Genomic DNA, 22574 nt, shown 5'->3' on the forward strand with positions numbered 1-22574 from the left:
AGAATTCTTTGCTACCTGGGTTTTACTTGCAACCCAGTACTAAGAAACACCCATACACACTCACCTACACACACGTACATTACGGCCAATTTAGTTTATTCAATTCACCTATAGAGCATGTCTTTGGACTGTGGGGGAAACCAGAGCATCCTGAGGAAACCCACGGCAACACAGAAGGAACATGCAAACTCCACACAGAAATCCCAACTAGGACTCGAACCAGCGACCTTCTTGCTTTACAAACTAAATACCATGTAATTCAGCATTTTTTTTAGTAAATTAATGAATATAAATGCACACTTCTGCTTTGAAATCCTGCTTTGAGCTGCAAATGTTTTACTGCAAACACATTTTTGTTCCTTTACGTGAACTGACAGAAAATGAACTGATTATCTGTGATCTGACAGCCTCATGTCACCGAGCTTAACTCATATTGAACCCGAAAGCTTTCATAAATCCTTCTGAAATGTCAATAAGTCATTCTAGAGGCCGCAGAAACACACAAGAGACTCTCCAGTCGCTAGTAACTCTGTGATTTCAACATCTTGAACTGCGCACACCGAATCGAGGGCCAATGGAAACACATTCCTATTCAGACAAGTAAATGCACCTTTTTTTTTCTTGTGTGCAAGTGTGTGTGTGTGTGTGTGTGTGTGTGTGAATGATATCCTCGGAGCAACTGAAGATTAACGCTATAACAGTGGCCTCCTATCTGCCAAAGTGCGTCATTCTTTCTTCTCTCCCGCTGCACTCTCCACTGCATGGATGCAGGAATAAAATAAACGGAGCAAAGGGGACAAACCACAGTTAGCGGGAAACTGTAGCAAGGAAATTTGTGTCGGATTCCAATAATCACACATCGCACGGCATATAGTGGGTTGTAAAATAATGAGCAAACACAGAGCAAAGTGTTTTAGATTTCAGAGAATTCTGGAGTTAAGTTTGAAGGGGTAGTGCACCCAAAAATGTAATTCTGCCATGATTTACTCATTCTTCCAATTCAATTCTGTTTAACACAAAAGAAGATATTTTGAAAAATGTTGGAAACCTGTAATCAATAGCTGTTTTCATCCTAAAATAATAAAATTTATATGCAAAACTGGAATATCCAACGCAATTTGTAACTTTTTGATATAGTGGCTAATTCGTATGAATTTGTGCAATCTAATTCGTTTAATTTAGTACGATTCACTCATTACCCAATGACGGTTGGGTTTAGGGGCGGGGCTGGGTGCCACACCTCCTTTTTAAAAATCGTAAATATTCATACGACTGAACTTGTACGAATTAGCCACATTCTTACCCTTTCTCGTAAGATCAGGCTGGAATCTCGAATAAAAGATGTGCGAATAAAGCAGCGTTTCTATTTAATTAGTCAAAGAGAACAAAATTGTCACTTCCTGATTAACTGGCGCAAAATATCAACAGTAAATATGTAAATTTGTTGAAGTAACCTTTTCTTATGGAAGAAAAACTTTATCCTATTCAGTTATGCGCATATAATTTTATGTGCATTTTCAAAATTTATGCACATCTTGGCATTTCCATCAACCGTTCTTCTTTAAGCGCACATTCAAAAAACTGTTCAGTGGAAACATAGCTATTGACTTTTATAGTATTTATTTTTACTATTATGGAAGTCAGTGGTTACAGGTTTCCAGCTTTCTTCAAAATATCTTCTTCTGAAATAATAAAGAATTTGACAATATTAAGAGAGAGAGAAAAAAAACATACCTGACCTATTTTCCTCACCCCTGACTTAGCGTGCACAGAGAAAATATGAGAATAGAGTGCACAGAGAAAATATGCATTTTTATATAAGTTTTTATTCTGTCTTTCTTTATTTTTTCATTCATTCATTCATTTATTTATTCATTCATTTGTTTATTTATTCATTCATTTGTTTATTTATTCATTCATTTGTTTATTCCTCCATTTATTCATTCATTTATGTATTCATTTATTTATTTAATTATTCATTCATTTATGTATTTATTTAATTATTTACCTGCTGTACCTTTTGCATATTTGTATTTACACTGTTAATGACTCTGTAAATTACAGAGTATTTAACTGTAATATGAACTGTGTTTTACTGTCGTAGAGTTATGCAGTATGTTACTGTATTTTAAAGTTGCATTGTGAAAATGACTGTATATTTTACAGTAGAGATATTTAATACTGTAAATGCATTACAGCAAGAAAAATGGTGCTGTAAATGTACATACAGTATTTTTACTGTAACTGATTTACAAGTTACTGGCAAACTAATTGTTAACAGTATATATTTTTCTGTATTGCTGTAATAGCCCCGAATGTGTGTTTTTTAAAATTATCGTATCATTATGATTATTGTTATTCATTATTTTTCCTTTAGCTTAGTCCCTTATTTATCAGGGGTTGCCACACCGAATGATGTTTAACAGAGCAAGGAATTTTTCCACAATATTTCCTATAATATTTTTTCTTAAATGTCTTATTTTTTTATTTTGGATGGAATAAAAGCAGTTTTTAATTATTTTACAGAACAAACCATCATACAATAACTTGCCTAATTACCCTAACCTGCCTAATTAATCTCGTTAAGTCATTAAATGTCGCTCTAAGCAGAATACTATCTTGAAAAATATCTAGTAAATCATTATGTTCTGTCATCACGGTAAGATAAAAAAATCAGTTATTAGAAATGAGTTATTAAAAGTATTGTTTAGAAATTAGTTAAAAAAATCTACTTTCTATCAAACAGAAATCGGGGGAGAAATATACAGGGGGTTAATTATTCGTGAGGACTAATAATTCTGACTTTAACTGTAACTTCGACTGACCAATCAGAATCAAGTATTCCAGACAGCCATATAATAGATAATACCACCTAAAGATGTGATGCCTTATCACCAAACACACCACTTCCTCCACTTCATTCATAACACAGAAAATGAGCGTTCTCTCTTGCATGCAGACCATTCAACAAAAACATCTCCCCCGGTTCATCATCACATACATATGCATGTGTAGTGCGCCATTCTGAAAACCCCCATTCACAATGTGCCAGGAGTCAGAAGCTGCACCCGCCATATATATAGTTCACAAGAGGCAAATGTCCCCTGACTCCAGTGTGAGAAAGACAACTGACCTTTCTGTTCACCCGGGGCAGGTAAGACTCTGATAGAAGTGGACACCTGCGCAAGAGCCGGGCTTCAAATGCCAGAACAGGGTGTTTGATGGGAAGGAACGTCTGCAGCTCCCTGAAGATGATAGCACACACTGGGTGAGGAGAAACACTAACAGCAGGAGCTTGCTTTCATTGCCGTGTGATAGGCAGATGCTGAAAAACCACAGCAGGCACACGTGGCATGGTTTATATCATGCAGAACGCCAAGTGAACAAATATTTAATGCTTTATTAATGTTAATTAACACTGAGCATACATTTTCTAAAAGGGATAGTTCATTCATTCATTTTCCTTTGGCTTAGTCTCTATTTCAGAGGTCACCACTGGGGAATGAACTGCCAGCATATGCTATCCAGTAATGGTTTTTTTACGCAATGAATGCCCTTCTAGCTGCAACCCAGTACTGGGAAACACCCATACACTCATTCACACACGTACACTACGGCCAATTTAGTTGATTCAAATCACCTATATCGCATGTGTTTGGACTGTGGGGGAAACCGGAGCACCCAGAGGAAACCCACAAGTACCCAGGGAGAACATGCAAACTCCACAGAGAAATGCCAACTGGCTCAGCCGGGACTTGAACCAGCAATCTTTTTGCTGTGAGGTGACAGTGCTAACCACTGAGCCACCACGACGCCCGGGATAGTTCATCGAAAACTTTAAATTCTGCCAACTTTTACTTATTAACTTGTTTCAAACCTGTTTTAATTTTTTTTTATTCTTTTGAGCACAAAAGAAGATATTTTGAAGAATGCTGGAAACCTGTAACCATCACTCAAAGGATGACTTTTGCTGCTTGTTCAAACTTACTCCCAAAGCCATTTATACTCATTTATTCATTAATTAATTTTCTTTTCGGCTTCGTTCTTTAATCAATCTGGGGTCGCCACAGCGGAATGAACCATCAACTTATCCAACATATGTTTAACACAGAGGTTGCTCTTCCAGCTGCAACCCATCATTGGGAAACATCCATGCACTCTCATTCACACACATACACTATGGACAATTTAGCATACCCAATTCACCTACACTACATGTCTTTGGACTTGTGGGAGAAACCGGAGCACACGGAAGAAATCCACACCAGCATAGGGAGAACATGCAGACTCCACACAGAAAAGACAACTGACCCAGCCGAGGCTCGAGTCAGCGACCTTCTTGCTGTGAGGCGAACATGCTACCCACTGCCACTGTCACCATGCAGCCCGGCCATTTATATCGAAGTATTATATTTAGCTGCACCATATTGGTGTTTCATAATATCTAGTTTTGATGAGGTGGGTTGTTAGCCCAACGCTCAACCCCCCAATTTGGAGGACCAGAACATACATTACGGACAATTTAGCTTACCCAATTCACCTGCATCACATGTCTTTGGACTGTGGGGGAAACCGGAGCACCTGGAGGAAACCCACACGAACACAGGGAGAACATGCAAACTATACACAGAAACGCCAAGTAGCTCAGCCGGGACTCAAACCAGCGACCTTCTTGCTGTGAGGCGACAGCGCTACCCTCTGCACCATTTGTTCAAACTACTTCTCTTTTATTATAGCATTTTAGGGACAACTTAAATGTTTCATGTTCAATCTACTTACAATTGTAAAACGAATTAGGTAATCTTAATTGATTTTAATTGGGACAACTTGAATGAATTGTGTGGAATCCAGTATTTTTTTAGTGACTGACATCCATATATTTGTTTTCCCTACTATGGATTTCATATATTATGGGTTTTCAACATTCTTTTAACTATTTTCTTTTGTGTAAAGTCTCAAAAAACAAAAAAAAAACAAAAACAAAAAAACAAAAAAAAAAACAAAGTGGTTTGGAACAGGGCATCATGGTGGCACAGTGGGTAGCATGATCGCCTAACAGCAAGACAGTTGCTGGTTTGAGCCCCGGCTGGGTTAATTGGCATTTATGTGTGGAGTTTGCATGTTCTCTCTGTGTTAGCGTGGGTTTCCTCTGTGTGCTCCAGTTTTCCCCATAGTCCAAAGACATAGGTGAACTAATTAAGGTAAATTGGCCATAATACATGTGTGTGAATGCAAGAGTGTATGGGTGTTTCCCAGTACGGGTTGCAGCTGGAAAGGCATCTGCTGCGTAAAACATATGCTGGATAAATTGGAGGTTCATTCTGCTGTGGTGAACCCTGATTAATAAAGGGACTAAGCTGAAAAGAAAATGAATGGTTTGGAACAAGTAAAGGTAAATAAATCATGGCAGAGTCGTGAGTTTTAGGTGAAATACCTTTTTAAAATGGCAGTGTGCCACAGACAGTGGTAAGACACTATTATATTTACAATGCGAAAAACATGAATGGAATTACTTTCCCAGAGATGGGTTGCGGTTGAAAGGGCATCCGCTGTGTAAAAACTTGCTGGATTAGTTGGCGGTTCATTCCGCTGTGGCGACCCCGGATTAATAAAGGGACTAAGCCGACAAGAAAATGAATGAATGAATGGAATTACTAAATTATGTCATGAAATCCTTGATGAAATCAAAAGTAGTGCTGTACACTGAAAGAAAAGAGTCATTTGATTTAAGAAATTTTTAAAGGCAAACAATTTATATGGGCTGATTTTTTTGGGTTAGGCCCCCATTTGATCAGGGGTCGCCAAAGCAGAATGAACCACCAACTATTCCGGTTTTTGTTTTACCTAGCGGATACCCTTCCAGCTGCAACCGAGAACTTGAAAACACCCATACACACTACAACCAATTTTGCTTACCCAATTAATTGCTCATGTCATTGGACTGTGGAATGCCGACTGGCATAAAACTCTGTGTTCTTTCGTGTTTTAGTTAATTTATTCATACATTCTCCTTCGGCTTAGTCTCAGATTATCAGAAGTTACCACAATGGAATAAACTGCCAACTATTCCGCAATACGCAGCAGATGCCCTTCCAGTCATAACCCAGTACTGGGAAACACTCATACAATCTCACATTACGGCCAATTTCGTTCATCTAATCTACCTATAGTGCATGTATTTGGATCAAGGGGAAAACCGGAGCACCTGGAAGAAACCCACATGAACACGGAGAGAAGATGCAAACTCCTCACATACCAACTGGCCCAGCCGGGACTTGAACTAGCAACCATCTTGCTGTGAGGTGACAGTGCTGACCACTGAGCCACCGTGTCACCCCTCATGTTTCAGTTCTAACAGGAAAAACTGTAAAAACCATATAGTTTTTAAAAAACACTAAAATATTAACATTTACTTGTATTTTAATGACAGAAAAAATAAAAAGGACTTTCATAGAACAAATAAAGTAGTGTTTGGTGCTTTTAATAGCTAACTTGTGAAGCTTCAAATCCTTAATTTTAGTGATAGAAAAGAGTGATCTGGAGTGCTTGATCTCTCAGAGTCATATGATTTCAGTTATGCTTCATTAAGCCGGTTCTATATTTCACATCTTTTTTTTTTTAAAGAAATGTTTTTTATGAGACATTAAGAGCTGTAGTTAATAGTTTCATTGGCCTAATTACCAAAACAAATAAAAGCACCCCTACAGTGTAATGTCATCATATTTAATGGTATTAGATAATCTGAAGAAACATCATATTTAACTGTACAAGTCAAGATGATCCCTTTATTTGCATTTAGAAGATTTTTCTGTTTTCAACTAAACATTTAAGCTACAGTAGATTATTCATATTGTGGACTGATTTTTTTAATGAATAAATCTACAATAGAGCAGTGGTTTTGGTAGATTGTTATTAAAACTGAACTTGTGTTGGATTTGCAAGGTTTTGCCCCGCAAGCTTCCCCATCGAGTAGCATTTCTATTGCTTCAATATAATGAACCATTTTGCGATTCATTGATTAAATTGATTAAAAGTTTTGAAGATCTTCAATTCTCCCTCCACCAAATAAAACAGACTAAGGTTGATTTTCAGAAGATAGGAGTCTAAAATGGTGAATAGAAGCATTGTTTGTGTAACGTTAGCATTATTAACAACACATATTAGCTATTTGATACTGTAGTCGACCGTTTTGTCCAATGTTATAGAAAGTGATACACAAAAATAGGCTACATTACCTTCGGATTCAACGACTTGTAGATGATTCCTCTTCTGAATCACTTACTGGTTTAAACCAAAGAATAAACAAGACATGTCACTCGTATTGTTTTGAATTGAGAAAAGTGCAACGGGCAAAAAGCCTGCCTTCTAGTACAAGAGCCAATCATTGATCGCTACAGATACTCCAGGGGGGGCTGGGACCAGTTTCTACAGATTTTGTATGATTCCAACATTTAGAAACGAAACTTAAGAGACAATTATTGTTTAGTTTTATTGGTGAATTCTAAAATGAAACTCAATCACAAGCTTGGCAAGTAGTTTTGAAGAATTGGATGTTTTCTCATTCAGACAGATACTGCCAGAGAGGTGTTTCAAAGATGGCCGCCGAGTGAAACGATTTGTCTTAAAGGGACTTTGTTTAAACATATTCTATGGCTTAATGAATCCAACATAGCCCATTTGCTTCCATATAAAGTTGTTTGCTATATTTGATTGACGAGTGAAGGCTACGCAGAAAGTAGGAGCTCATGCGACTCAACGGGACGTGGCTTATTTGAATATTCTTTAATTAGCACTACATTAAAGTTGTAATAATTTATTTTTAAAGTCCACATGAACAGAAAGCTGTTGCTGTTTTTATGTATGTATTGTGAAGCAGTTCCTAGAGAAACAGAATATTTATGAGAAATATTTAAAATAAATATTTTCTACTGTGAGCTAAATGGATGTAGTAAAGTAGACATTTCATTCAGAAAGATTGAGAAAAGTGTTTCAGGAGAGTTTTTACAACCTAACAGACATCTCCTCTTTACCATTCCTGTTTGTTGTCAACACTGACAGTTGGAGGGGCGTGGTTAAGTATATTAGCCACACCCAATACCTCAGACAGATGTAATCTGACAATTTAACTGAAAACAAACAGGAAGTTCATTGTCAGATTTTAATTTTAGATTAGAAGGGCAAGCAATTTTTTTTTCTTCATGACACACACAGATGATGTTCACCACAAATCTAGCAATGACAGCTAACAAATATGGTTAGTTTTGATTTTATTTGTACTTTAGTCATTTTAAGCAGTTAACATAAGACAGGATTAAACTTTACGTCATATTAATTAGACTAAACATACAATTAATATTCACAATGAACAGACAACGCAATCTCACGGCAATTCGTAACTTTTTGATTTAGTGGCCGATTCGTACGAATTTATATGATCAAATTTGTGCAATTTAGTATGATTTGAGCATCGCCCAATGATGGTTGGGTTTAGGAGCGGGGTTGGGTGCCACGCCTCCTTTTTTAAAGTCATACACTTCCGTACGACTGAACTTGAGCGTACGAATCCAACGTACGAACTGAACGTACGAATTAGCCTAAACTGACAAATCATAAAATACTAACGTTTTCTCATGAGATAAGACTGAAACAAAAGGGCTTGGGTCACAGATATGCATGAGATACTGTCATATTATAAGGTGTTTTCATGTCGGATAATCATAAACCACACAGCCAAACATACCCCTCTCTCTCAGTTTTGACTTTATGTAGCCTATTTGCTGTGCTCAAATTGAGGGGGGATCGGGGATGGCATACCCCTTAGGGAAAAAAAATGACAAAAACCACCCCCTTTGTAAAACCACCATTCCCCCTTCCCATCCTCTTTAAATTAACTTATCATGGAAAGTAAATATTAAAATTCTCTATTTATGGTTATTTATGACTTATAAACGATTATTGACCAATCAGAACTCAGTATTGAAGTACAGCACCACGCTGTTTTCAAATGTCTAAGAAAGCAGTTCACTTTATGTATTCTTTAAAAAGAAGAGAACAGAAGGTCTGATATTTAGTTATTTATTATTATATATGTATGCAGTATCTGACGTGCATAACTGCATTTCAGAACAGTTTAGGGCAGGGGTGTCCAAACTTGGTCCTGGAGGGCCGGTGTCCTGCAAAGTTTAGCTCCAACTTCCTTTAACACACCTCCCTGGAAGTTCCTTGTATATCTAAAAAGACCTTGGTTAGCTGGTACAGGTGTGTTTAATTGGGGTTGGAACTAAAATATGCAGGACACTGGCCCTCCAGGACTGATTACGAACACCCCTTGTTTAGGGGGTGTAACCTAAGCTATTCCAAATGTGTAAAACACAGTTACATTAAAAATGTATTTAGACCTATTATGTCATCATAGTGTGTGTGTGTGTGTGTGTGTGTGTGTGTGTGTGTGTGTGTGTAGTTCAGTCCTTTTAAAACCGGAAGTGCAACCCATAATTTAAAACACAGTCATGTACGGACGGAAAAAAGGTGGATACTATAAAAGCCCACTGCAACTCTTACAACTTGAAACATCCTCTTCCATTTAACAAGAGCACTTACTGAAGTACAGCAAAAATGAGTCACCTGAAGTTTTCCACAATCTCCTGACGTCACAGATAAAGGCATGTTTCTGAATGAGCATCAAACTGAAGCACAGCCATCAGCATTTTAACACAAAAGGGGTGTTTCTTTTGTGTTAAAATGGTCATGAAACAAGGGACATGAAAAACGCATGGATTTTAATCTGATCCTAGAACCTTAATGTAACTAAACTCAGCTAATTATAATGGCCACATGCTTAAATGCACACGTTTTGCCATTTGAGACTATAAACTGATTGAGGTTTTTGACCCGAGGTGACGTTCGCCGACTCTTAATTCTCGGAGACCTTTAAGCTGAGAGCAAACAGGGTTAAGTGGAGTGAATTTGTTTTAGCGAGGTGAAACACTGCTGTTCAGCTCACCTGACACACTCGTTTCACTGTTCGGTGTGAGAAAATAACACCAGTCGTAGACAATTAGTGGACAGTCATATTAATATGCAAGTGAAAAGTTCAGCTGCCCCATTATATTATAATAAATGAGGGTTAAAAGGTTAGCTTGCCCACAGGAAGAAATAAAAAATCATTATTTACTCACATTTTTGTTGTTAAATGCTGATGTGAGTGTTTTTCCATAAAGAAACAAACAATAAAAGCAATTAATATTATAAAAGCACATGAGTACACACAACAATAGGTTCTTCAGCAGTTCTTTGTGATAGGATGCTACTTAACTCCACTAAATGGTTCCTTGGTTTATTATCATTGAAGAACCAATATAAGTGCTACTGTATAGTGAGTGGGTACGGAAAGTATTTAGACCCCCTTAAAATTTTCACTCTTTGTTTTATTGCAGCCATTTGCTAATCATTTAAATCATTAGGACCATGTGATATTTCAGCTTTTCTTTTTTAATAAATCTGCAATAATGTCAACAATTCTGTGTTTTTCTGTCAATATGGGGTGCTGTGTGTACATTGTGGAAAAAATGAACTTGAATGATTTTAGCAAATGGCTGCAATATAACAAAAAGCGAAAAATGTAAGGGAGTCTGAATACTTTCCGTACCACAGTATATTCAGTCATTCATTCATTTTCCTTTGGCTTTGGTCCCTTTATTCATCAGGGGTTGCCACAGAGGAATAAACCACCAACTTATGCAGCATATGTTTTACAAAGAGGGTGCCCTTCCAGCTGCATCCCAGTACTGGAAAACCTCCATACACATTCACACACATACACTATGGCCATTTTAGTTTTAGTCACTGTATATAACACCAGTAATGGTTCTTTGAGGTGGTTCAGGTGCTACATAGCATCATCTTTAATGATATAGATACTATGGGGCACTTAAAGTGGTTTTACTATGATTACGAGATAAGGAACCACTTTTAGTGCCATTTAGCACCACTTGTAAGTGTGTAAATGGCAAAATTGCTATTTTATTTTCCTCAAGCACCCAATCGTACCTCAGTGACTCACTGCCTTGTTCTGTATTTGACATCAGTTCATTCCTTCCACTGCAGTAAAAGCCTTGTGCTTTGAGCTAAAGCACATTAATTTTAGATTTATAGTATTGAAACTATTTTAACCATATTCTATTAAAATAAAATCTAACACATACATACCTTATATATATATATATATATATATATATATATATATATATATATATATATATATATATATATATATATATATATATATATGTGTGTGTGTGTGTGTGTGTGTGTGTGTGTGTATGTTCATATGTATATACACACACACAAACACACATACATTTGTGTTTGACAATTTAATATTGTCATGTTTATAGTTTTTTTTTTACTTTAGTTTAAAGGCATTTTGTTGCATTATTGGTATTTTATCAGCAGTAGTAGCTTTTGTTCACCGTCCTAGTATTTTTTTATTATAGTTATTGTAAATTATTATTCATGATGCTATTATATTTTCACATTTTATATTTAATTTCAAGTTTAACTAGTTACATATACTGTAAAAATTCATTCAGTACAACACAACTGTAACACAAACTGATTCAGGTAACCTAATTATTTTTATCAATTTAAGTGGATTTAAACAATTAAGTTGTCCCTCCAAAAAATTAAGGATTGTGTTGTTTCAACTTATTTTAAATAAGTAGTTTAAAAAAAAAAAAAGCTAAATTTTGTATTTTGGATATTGTCATTTTTTTAGCCTGCTACACTATAAAGAAAAAAGTTGACTCAACTCAAAATTGTCAAGCAAATAAAAAAGTAAAACTTGCTGCAAAGCTTTTTAAGTTAAGTAAACTCAAAAATAGCCTGAAGCTGGTTGCCTTAAATTAAAGTTGATTCAACTTTCTTTACAGTGTACTTGTGCTTATTTTAAGTATAATTTTTGAATACTTTTTTATTTTATTTACACATCTGTTTAACTAGGGTTGCAAACAATTCATTCATGTTGTCTCAACACAAATCCATCAAATTAACCCAACTAATTTACATAAATTGAACGTAAAACAATAGGCTTCCTAAAGAAATCTCCAGAATTGTGTTGTTTTAGCTCATTTCAAATAAGTAGTCTGAACCAGCAGCAAAAATTTGAGTGTAGTCTACCAATTTGCAGTCAAATTTGTTCAACATACATGTGCTTTTGTATTATGATTTTGAATAATTTTATTTACACTTGTACTGTATACATGTTATAAATAGCCTATATTTAATTGCCTGTTTTAAAACTATCACAAACATTTTGTCAGTCTGCATTTGCATATTGTCAGAATTTTGATCTTATCCATGCTCCATGTGCCATTTACTCTAATTTTGAGTCATTTTATTTACAATTTACACACGTATGCATTCACAAATCCATTTAATTACCTGTTCTAAAACTACCACACGTTCTGTCATACCCTCTTTCTCTCTCTCTTCCTCACTGACTCTCCCTCACGGACTCCTTGAATTGATCGACACGTTCAGCCCCCCCTCCTGTATTTACGCGACGGGTATAAAAGCAGCGGTCTGTTCGGGAGCTCGCGGAAAAACTGCTCTTTTTCGCTCAGATCCAGGCGGACAGACTGAACGGACATGTCGGCCACTTCGCGCGCGCAGCTGTGCTTCCTCCTGTTGAGCGTCACGGCTCTCCGGGGACACGCGCGCTTTCTGGACATGCAGGTGAGAGATATTTACACCTGCTCACCCCACACACACACATAAACACACACAGTACAGTAGCTTTATACAACTTACAATACTTTTAAAGTGTTTGTCATTTACTCTGAGCTCAGTATGAGTGTGTTTAGTAACGATCTGGTGGCTATTTAACATGCTTATAGCTATATTATAACTTTAATTTGAGGAAAGTTGGTTTTATATTCGCACATTCGGACTTTCTCCTTAATAGTTTAATTTCTGAAAATTATTATTTGCAAATTCTAAATAGGGAAATACCATTAGCAGTCAATGATTATCAAAACAGGCTACAACATTGTTCACAGTCAAATAAATAGTGCTAATGTTGTTTTGAAGTCATACTTGATTCCGATTTCAGACCCATATCTAAAATAGCGAGGTAAACACGATATAGAGACCACATTTACCTCAGTTAACTTTAATACTTGCACTCTAAAAATGCCAGGTTATTTCAACCTAATTCATGATGAAATAGGGACTACCATATCGCTTGGGTGATTTTTTATTATTATTAATTATTAGGAGCTAATTTAACCCAATGTTTGGGTTAGTTCATATTGTACACAAGTTGTATTCAAATTACCCAATCAATTATATTTATGCAGAACTTTTAGGAGTATGTGCGATTTTAAGGCATGTTTTTTAAGGTAAGCATTTGTTTAATGAGGTTCAGTGTTTCAAGTACACCCCTCACAAATCTATCCTTTAAGTTTAGATTTTTAATAGGAAGCTATACAATATTATATTTGTGCATATACATTAGATTAGTCAGTACTGAAGCCAAATCTGGAGCTAATCTAACAAAACTACTTACGATAACGGTCCAAAAATTAGTACACCCAAATTTATATGTTATAGAAAAATATTAAATACAAATTAAAAAAGAGGAAAAATCAAGAAAAGCCAAAAAAATAAAAAAATGTTAAAAAAAATTTAATTTGTAATTTATTTTTGCAATATTTAACTTGAAGTTAATTGTATTATCTTTCAATTTCTAAAAATGTATGGTGACTACAGTAGTATTTTTAATAAATAGATCTGTTTAATAAATCTGTTTTGTTTAAATGTAAGCAAATACATTGCCTATATTCACTGAGAAATATTCTGATACAAATATTTATCTTCAAAATGGGGTGTACTGTATTAGCAAGGTTTATTTAAAGGCAAGCAATGTTGTTTATTATAACTAAATCAATCTGGTTTTATGATTAACAGTCATTTTAATAGTCAGATGTAGCAGTCATTTTTATAGTGTCCATTTTGATGATGCACATGTGCTTTTTGAACAACATGGGCGAAAATAATGCGAGACCAGATGAAAATTCTCAGTTTTCTGTTGATTTTTTTAAGGTGCGACTTATAATACAAAAATATTTTAATTAAATAAATAGTAAAATGTTATTATTTATTTTGAATTTCTTTTAAATTTTGAGCCTTTTTTAAAACTATTTGTCAAAATAGCAAATGTTTCATTTGTCTTTCCACAAAATATTGCTCTTAATGAAAACATTTAGTTTAATATTTGGAAGAAATGTCATCGGTATCTTAAAAAACAACAACACCAAAACATGTTTAACTCAAACACATGGTCATTTGGTGCAATTTGTTTTACAAAATATAACAAAAGAAAAAAATGCACTGTAAACAGACTTTTTAAATTAATTTTTAAACAACATAAAACAAATGTTTTAAGTTATTAATATTTCAAGTCAAGTCAAACTTTATTTATAGAGCACTTCAAAAACACAGAAGTGAGCCAAAGTGCTGTCCAGAAATATACAACAAAATAAGTATATAATAGTATATAAAATTCAAGATAGAATAAAGCTAGACTACAGGAAAAGGCATTTATATTAAAATAACCAGTTATTAGGATAAGGTGTAAAATTCATGAAATATTTATCATGGGTCATTTTCTGAATTAAAATTATCACACCTTTATGGAATAAAAATATTGACATTTTACCCATACCTAATAAATTAGTAAAATAAAAAGATATTCAAGTGTTCTCTCAATTTTCCCATATCTGAATGTTTGCATATTATTGTTTTTGCATGATAAATTTCCATCCTATGATAATATCTCAAGACCAATTCAACCCTATTTGCATCCTAAAATCCAAAGTTTTACCCTGGAGCAACCCTGATTCAAATGCAATTTATTTATATAGCTTATTTTCAATTCCAAGCACTACATATTCATTCCCACCGTCCTGTTTCTTGTTGTTTTATCAGGATAACGAGATCAGCCCGGAAGGATTATTATCTCTGCTGAGCTCTGAACTAAAGCGAGAGTTACCAGAGGAGTTTGTGTACCGCCGAGCGCTCAGTGAGTGACAGCAAACCTCAGGGATTTCATTTACCACAACATGGATAACAAATGACTGATTCCTATCACCATGCTGACTTCATATGTGCTTTAATAATGAATGCCCAATTGATGGTAGCACACTGATTTAGATTTAAAGTGTGAAACAGCACAGCACAGCTTATTTTCAATGCATTCTTCTCTTGATTTTCCTCAGGGTGTCTGGATATGGTGGCCGTAGAGGGTCAGTTTACATTCACAGCAGAGCGACCGCAGTTAAACTGCGCAGTGTTTTTCATCGGCGAACCTACTGACGTTATCAGCATCGAGTATGATTCGGTCAACATCGACTGCAGAGGAGGAGATTTCATTAAGGTATACTGTTCATAATCCATTTGAATCAAGTCACTTAACAGTTGACTTGTTTTATTATGAATGTGCAGGGAGGAGGGAGCAGTGAAGTGTTTGTGAGTGTGTTTCGTAGTTGTTGTGAATTCTACACTAAGCCAGGTTAAATCAGGACTGTAAAAGATCACGTGTGATGTCATTTGAAGCCAAACCGTTCAACAACAACCTTGTTTACACCGAATAAAGGCATTCCTTTCCAAAGAAAGCGAATTAAAAATCTAATTAAGCTCAAATCATTCCGGAGCAATTGCTTTGTTCATTCCGGACTAATTTAGCATTCTGTGCATGATTTATGTCCATTCATTTTTTTAATAGGACTGAAAACTGCATATGGCGTATTGTTAAAGTTAATGTGCCGAATTAATTGGAACGGATGTGAAATGAGTGGAAATTTATTATCATTTATGAACGTCAGCTGACCTGAAACTGAGCAGTCAGGCTGAAATGAGTGGGAATATTGTAAAACGAATTAAATGAGTTCATCTGAGATGAGAAATAAGAGTAGGAGAGTTTAGTATAGGACTTGCTACACTCTAAACAAAAGTTATAGTTGTTTTAAAGCAAATGTGTGTAAAATATGTAAAAGAAAATGCATTTATAAATTCAACCTAGCATTTAGGTCTGTCTATATTTTACCCAAATTTGAATGAAACAATGCATATTTTAGTGTACAGGTCATAAATTGTGAGTAAATTACACATGGGTTATTACACTCTAAGAAATGCTGCATTGTTTCAACCCAAATTTCAATGAAAAGTTGACAAAAACAAACCATTGGGTTATTTTTATTTATTTTTTTGGGGGGGGAGGGTTCACTAGTGGTGTAGTTGGGGCTATACGCACGTATACTCCATATGCCTACTTTTTTCCATGAGCTGTTATGGTATTACGACTTCTGAGGTTCAATAATTGCGTATGGCCTCGGTAAACTCACTTGTTTTGCTGAATATGCTTCCCTAATTTATGTGTATTCACATCCACTTTAACTGTATACCAAATGTTTTTGTCCCCTAGAGTTAAACAGTTTTTTTTTTTTTTTTTACCACAGCTTAATATACTCAGCCAATCTCCGGGTTTGCTGGGGCACTATTAGCTAAGCGCAAATCATTGAATAGGATTAGATTATTAGGATCTCGGTTTAAAATTAACAAATTTGTTTAAATATTTTTCCTTGTTAAATGGATAGTTCACCCAAAGAAATGAAAATTGTCAACATTTACTCAAACTTTACTTTTGTCTTTTTTATTCTGTTGAAAACAAAAGAAAAATTATATTTTGCAGAAAGCTGGAAACCTGTAACCATTGTCCTGCATGGTGGAGGTCAATAGTTACAGGTAACTTATGTTTTATATATATATATATACATATATATATATATATATATATATACATATATATATATATATATATATATATATATATATATATATATATATATATATTGAAATCACAATTATTAGCCCCCCTTTGATTATATTTAATATATTTTTAAATATTTCCCAAACGATGTTTAACAGAGCAAGGAAAAAAAATCATTTTAAGGTCAAAATTATTAGCCCCTTTAAGCTATATATTTTTTTCAATAGTCTACAGAACAGTTATGTGTCGACGCTTGAACCACTCAGCTATTGTAAGCCAGTTTTGCGGATGGAAGTTTATCCACCGCATAAAATATATGCCAGAGTAGTTGGCGGTTCATTCCACAGTGGCAATCTCTGATAAATCAGGAACTAAACTGAAGGAAAATTAATGAATTTAATACAATTTTTTGGGTTTGTCCATATTTTACCCAGATGTGAGTTGAAATAACCCAGCATTATATTTTAGAGTGTAAAAGTGGCTATACTGTAAAAAAATGTGGGTGCCTTAATTTTTTAAGCTGAATCAAATTAAACTTATGAGTCCATTAAACTGATATGATGTAAAACTGACTTGTGTAACTTATAAAATTAAGTTAAAAGATTATTAACTTGGATTAAAAAGTTACAATGACCTACAAGCATATGCTGTCAGGACTAATTGATCCTATCATTTTTGACAATGTAGTAACACATGAAAAAGCTTGTTTGGAAAATAAACTCTAATATTATTTGTGTAGTCAAAAACCAATGCTAAAAATGGTTCTTTTAGCCCAATTATGGATCAAAGATATAGACAAACCCAACCTTTAGGTTAAAACTAAATATTACCATTTATTTAGTTTATTATTTAATAATAACATTTAGTTTTGTCTACATCTGACCCACAGTTGGATTGAAATAACCCAACATTTTATACCATTCATAAGTATAAGTGTACAATAATTTAGTTGTGCTAAATAAAGTATATTTAAAATATTTTCATTCAGAATTTGCAAAGCTGCACAATTAATTACAAAAATAAACTTTATTAACTACTTGCATTTAGCTGCAAAGGTGTGTATTTTATTTATTTTATTTTTTATTGAGTTACATACTTAATTCGTCAGGGATAAAGTTTTAAAAACAAAACTTATTTCCATTTTTTTTACCTTGAAGGTATTTGATGGCTGGGTGATGAAGGGTGAGAAGTTCCCCAGCTCACAGGATCATCCTCTCCCTCTGTACGAGCGTTACACTGATTACTGCGAAACTGGAGTGTCTCGACCAATCGTACGTTCCTCTCAGAACGTCGCCATGCTGTTCTTCAGGCTCCACCAATCAGGAAGCAGCTTCACAGTAACATTCCGCAAACTCATCAATCCCTTCCGTAAGTGGACATGAGCAGAAATACAAGAAGTAATAATAATAATAATAATGATAATAATAATAATAATAATATATTTTATTTATAACGCACTTTTCTAAAACCCAAAGCACTTAAGTAAACAGGAAAATATGTATTTAGCTTTGTAGAAATACTGACCTTTGGATTACTAATAGAATGGGAAAAGTTGAGAGGAATGACAGCGTTAGCTGAAGGACTGGATGACATATGGCTCAAGCGCTGGAAGCTTAAGATGTAAGATAGTGAGGGTTAACCATCTGTCCTTCTGTTTTTGTAGCCTGTAATGTTGTGTCTCAGACCCCAGAGGGCAGTTTCACCATGATCATTCCTCAGCAGCACAGGAACTGCAGCTTCTCCATCATCTATCCAGTGGAGATCCAGATTGGAGAGCTCAGCCTTGGACAGCACAATGATCTCAAGGTCAGCACTTGCACGCACGCACGCACGCACGCACGCACGCACGCACGCACACACACACACACACAAACACACATACAAAACAGTGGTCAATAAAAGTAGCATTTTCACAAACCAGACCCCAATCATGAATACAATTAAATGAATAAATAAATAAATAAACAAAATAAATAAATATTTTTTCAAAGTGTTTATGGTTAAAGTATAGCTTAGTTTAATCCAACAAAAATGTATTTTTGTATAAATTTACACAGCTGAAAACAGTCGAATAAAATAAAAATAAACAATAAGTAAAAATTAAAATAAACGCACACATACATACATATATATATATATATATATATATATATATATATATATATATATATATATATATATATATATATATATATATATATATATATATATAATAGGCTAACAGCAAAAGTAAGTCCAAGGAAATATATATATAATTTTATATTTGTTCCAAATTTTTTGAGTGTGCTACTCTTCTTGACCATTGTTAACATATTATATTAAATAACAAGAATTATTGTTATTATTAAATACATATTAATTTATTTTGTTCACATTTATTAAGTGCCTTGGACTTACTTTTGCCGTTTATACTGATGAATCCCTTACCCAAAGAGCACTGACACAATAATTAGGCTACCCCTGAGCACTTTTTGTTTGATTTTGGATAAATACTAGGCTGTTTAATATAGCTAATGTAAATGATAACCTAGTTCAATACATTCTACTTAATATAATGACACATTTCAAAATATATACTTGAAGTTTTTCCTAAAGTCAACACAATGTGACCATAAATTTGATTTATGATGAAGAAATGTTGCATTTATAAAGAAAGCCTTAAAAAAAATAGACAATTTTAATAATGAAATAATGTAATGCAATGTAATGTGCAGTTAATGTGTAATCTGATGAAGACCATGTAGGTCGTAACGTTGTGACATTAAAATATTTTGAGAGATTGTAGTAGTAGTAGTAGTGTGCCGATTTTCTTTTGATTTTTTGCTACTTAATTAATTTTTAATGAGCACAGAGGGTCATGACCTCAGTTTAACGTCTCATCTGAAAAACGGCGCTCACTTAAAGTATAGTTTCCCCTTCACTGGGGCATTAGGACTCACATAGACTGCATGTTGAGCGCCCCCTGCTGGCCTCACTAACACCACTTCCAAAAGCAACCTTGTTTTCCCATGTGGTCTACCATCCAGGAACTTACCAGGCTCAGCCCTGCTTAGGTTCAGTGAGTAACAGGTCTTGAGCTGCATGGTGATATGGCTGTGGCAAATAATAGTGGGTTCATTCCACTGTGGTGACCCCTGATAAATGGATGAAAATAAAATAATGTAAATCATTTGTTGTTTACGGGCAACATGATGGCACAGTGGGTAGCACTGTCGCCTTACAGCAAGAAGGTTGCTGGTTCGAGCCCCAGCTGGGCCAGTTAACATTTCTGATTTGTATGTTCTTCCCACATTCGCAGTTTCCTCCGGGTGCTCCTGTTTCCCCCACAGTCCAAAGACATGCAGTACAGGTGTATGAGTGTCTGAGTGTGGATGGGTGCTTCCCAATGGTGGGTTGCAGCCAGAATAGCATCCGCTGTGTAAAACATATGCTAGATAAGTTGCCGGTTTATTTCGCTGTGGTGACTCCTGATGAATAAAGGGACAAAGGCGAAGGAAAATAAATGAATGATTAAAGTACACTCTCGGAAATAAAGGTACGAGAGCTCTCACTGGCGTGGTACCTTTTCAAAAGACACACATTTGTACTTAAAGGGTCCATATTGGTACGTACCTCAAAAACATATTTGTACCTAGAAATTTCAGGAGGTACACTTTTGTGCTTTTTAGGTACTAATATGTACCCTTGAGGTATTAATACGGACCATGTGGTACACAAATGTGTATCTTTTGAAAAGGTACCACTCCAGTGACAGCTCTCGCACCTTTATTTCTGAGAGTGCACAGTTAAATTACACAACTGCGCAAACATGGAATAAATACTACTCACATACATTCATTCATTCATTCATTCTCCTTCAGCTTAGTCCCTTTATTTATCAGGGGTCGCCACAGTGGAATGAACCGCCAACTTATCCAGCATGTTTTACACAGTGGATGTTCTTCCAGCTTCAACCTATCACTGGGAAACACCCATTCACACTCAAATAGGTTTACTCATTAACCTATACTGCATATCTTTGGACTGTGGGGGAAACCGGCGCACTCGGACGAAACCCACGCCAACACGTGGAGAACATGCAAACTCCACACAGAAATGCCAACTGAGGCTCAAACCAGAGACCTTCTTGCTGTGAGGCGACTGTGCTACCCACTGTGCCACCATAAAAATAAATAAATAATTAGTTGCTTATATTATTAAAGTACAGTTTAGTTACATAACTACACACACACTCAATAAACACTTTTCAAAGCATCCAAATTAAGTCAAGCTGAATTAAACTAATACCTTAGTTTACACGAAGACACTGATGAATTAATAAGTTGGAGATGTCTGGATATCTTTGCAGAGGTCCATTCTTGGCTGCGCTGGTTCTGGAGACTTTGTTGAGCTTCTTGGTGGAAACGGCATGGACACGTCTAAGATGTTCCCAATGGCAGATCTCTGCTACTCCTTTAATGGACCAGGTGAGAAAACCATCATCTTTAGAGCATTTTAGGGGTGTAAACAATAACAATGGTCCTAAAGTATGTCCTGTTTTACATTTTTAATTTGCATAGTCTCTGAGAATCCAAAATAATTGATAAATAATGTTATGAGAGCTGTTTTAACGTCAAGTTATGATTGAATAGGCTCTTTTGACATCACCACATTGAAATGGTCTACTGTGGATCATCATAGCAATCTAGGGTGCACCATACTAACTTTCCACGTGTCTCTTTCCATCAGCTCAAATGAAGGTCGGCTGTGATAACACTGTGGTCAGAATGGTGTCGAGCGGGAAGTTCGTAAATCGAGTCAGTTTCCAGTATCGGCTACTGGGCCACCAAGAGCTTCAGCAGATGAAGGGCAACAGTGTTGAAGACGTGTGTTTAAGAGCATAAGATCTCTCCATTTCCCTGCTCTTGTTAGGAGGGATGCCAAACTAACTGGAGTTGGAGCCTTCGGGCCCTTGTATATTTTCCTTATTAAAAAAATTATTTATTTTTGGCCTCATCTTTTGGTTTGACTCTTCTGTTCTTTTTAATATCATTGACTTGTAAGATCTGTGGCTGATGTTAAATAAAAGATGTACTTGTGTTGGTGCACATCACTGTTTTTAATTATTTTTTTGGTTCAGCATGTTTCATTTTGAAGAGCCCATATTAGAAATGAGGGGTACTGCACAAGTATTAAAATCCAGTATGTACGGAAAATGTATTTGTCTTTATTTATTTATCTGTATTAAAGATCTTTTGTAATAAAATCAGTCAACATGAGCAAAGTGAACTCTGTTTATAGTACTTTTTAATTTTACACCAAAAGTGCTGACATTTATCTTAATTACTGAAGCAAACTGGTTGTCACACATTACTCTGTAATCTTCTATTAGGTCAAAACACAGCACATTGCTTTGTAAGGAATTTTAATGCTTTCTGTTTCGTGTTTCCATTAAAATTCACGACTTTCAGCAGGATGTAATCATCTCACATTATATAATTTTTACACTGTCAAAACAAGAATGATTGCATTAGAATATCAACCCTGATTTATAAGCGCCATGCAAATGTCAAAGCACTCTTGAATGTTTGTATTACCTCCAGTCCTGTGATTTCTTTGTTGTGATGACATTTAAGCTAAAATCAATAAATGAAAACCACATTGTTTGAATGCCAACACAACCTATATAACCTATGGGCCTATCCTTTGGAATTAGGATCGTGAATTAGGCAAAAATGCCACCAAAATAAGCAAATTTGCACAACAA

At 35.2% G+C, this 22574-nt stretch overlaps 2 protein-coding genes and 1 long non-coding RNA gene across 4 annotated transcripts in view; 2 read left to right on the plus strand and 1 right to left on the minus strand.

The window, feature by feature from the left end:
* Positions 1-12712, minus strand: part of LOC147831764 (uncharacterized) — a 25706-nt gene extending 12994 nt beyond the window's left edge. The window contains exons 1-2 of the long non-coding RNA XR_015519985.1: positions 12442-12712; positions 3134-3245 (exon numbers count right to left, since the gene is read on the minus strand). This is a non-coding gene — a long non-coding RNA (uncharacterized LOC147831764). The remainder of the gene's footprint in view (positions 1-3133; positions 3246-12441) is intronic.
* Positions 1-22574, plus strand: part of ap3b1a (adaptor related protein complex 3 subunit beta 1a) — a 762544-nt gene that overhangs the window by 514143 nt on the left and 225827 nt on the right. The gene's annotated exons all lie outside the window — the stretch shown is intronic.
* crhbp (corticotropin releasing hormone binding protein) lies at positions 12611-22086 on the plus strand. Its single transcript, NM_001003459.1, is given in 7 exon segments — positions 12611-12735; positions 14989-15082; positions 15279-15436; positions 17986-18196; positions 18492-18634; positions 21177-21294; positions 21557-22086. Coding segments are annotated over 7 exon segments (966 nt in total). The 5' UTR covers positions 12611-12648; the 3' UTR covers positions 21712-22086.

Source organism: Danio rerio, chromosome 21 (genome assembly GCF_052040795.2).
Source record: "Danio rerio strain M-AB ecotype USA chromosome 21, GRCz13ab, whole genome shotgun sequence".
Taxonomy (NCBI): domain Eukaryota; kingdom Metazoa; phylum Chordata; class Actinopteri; order Cypriniformes; family Danionidae; genus Danio; species Danio rerio.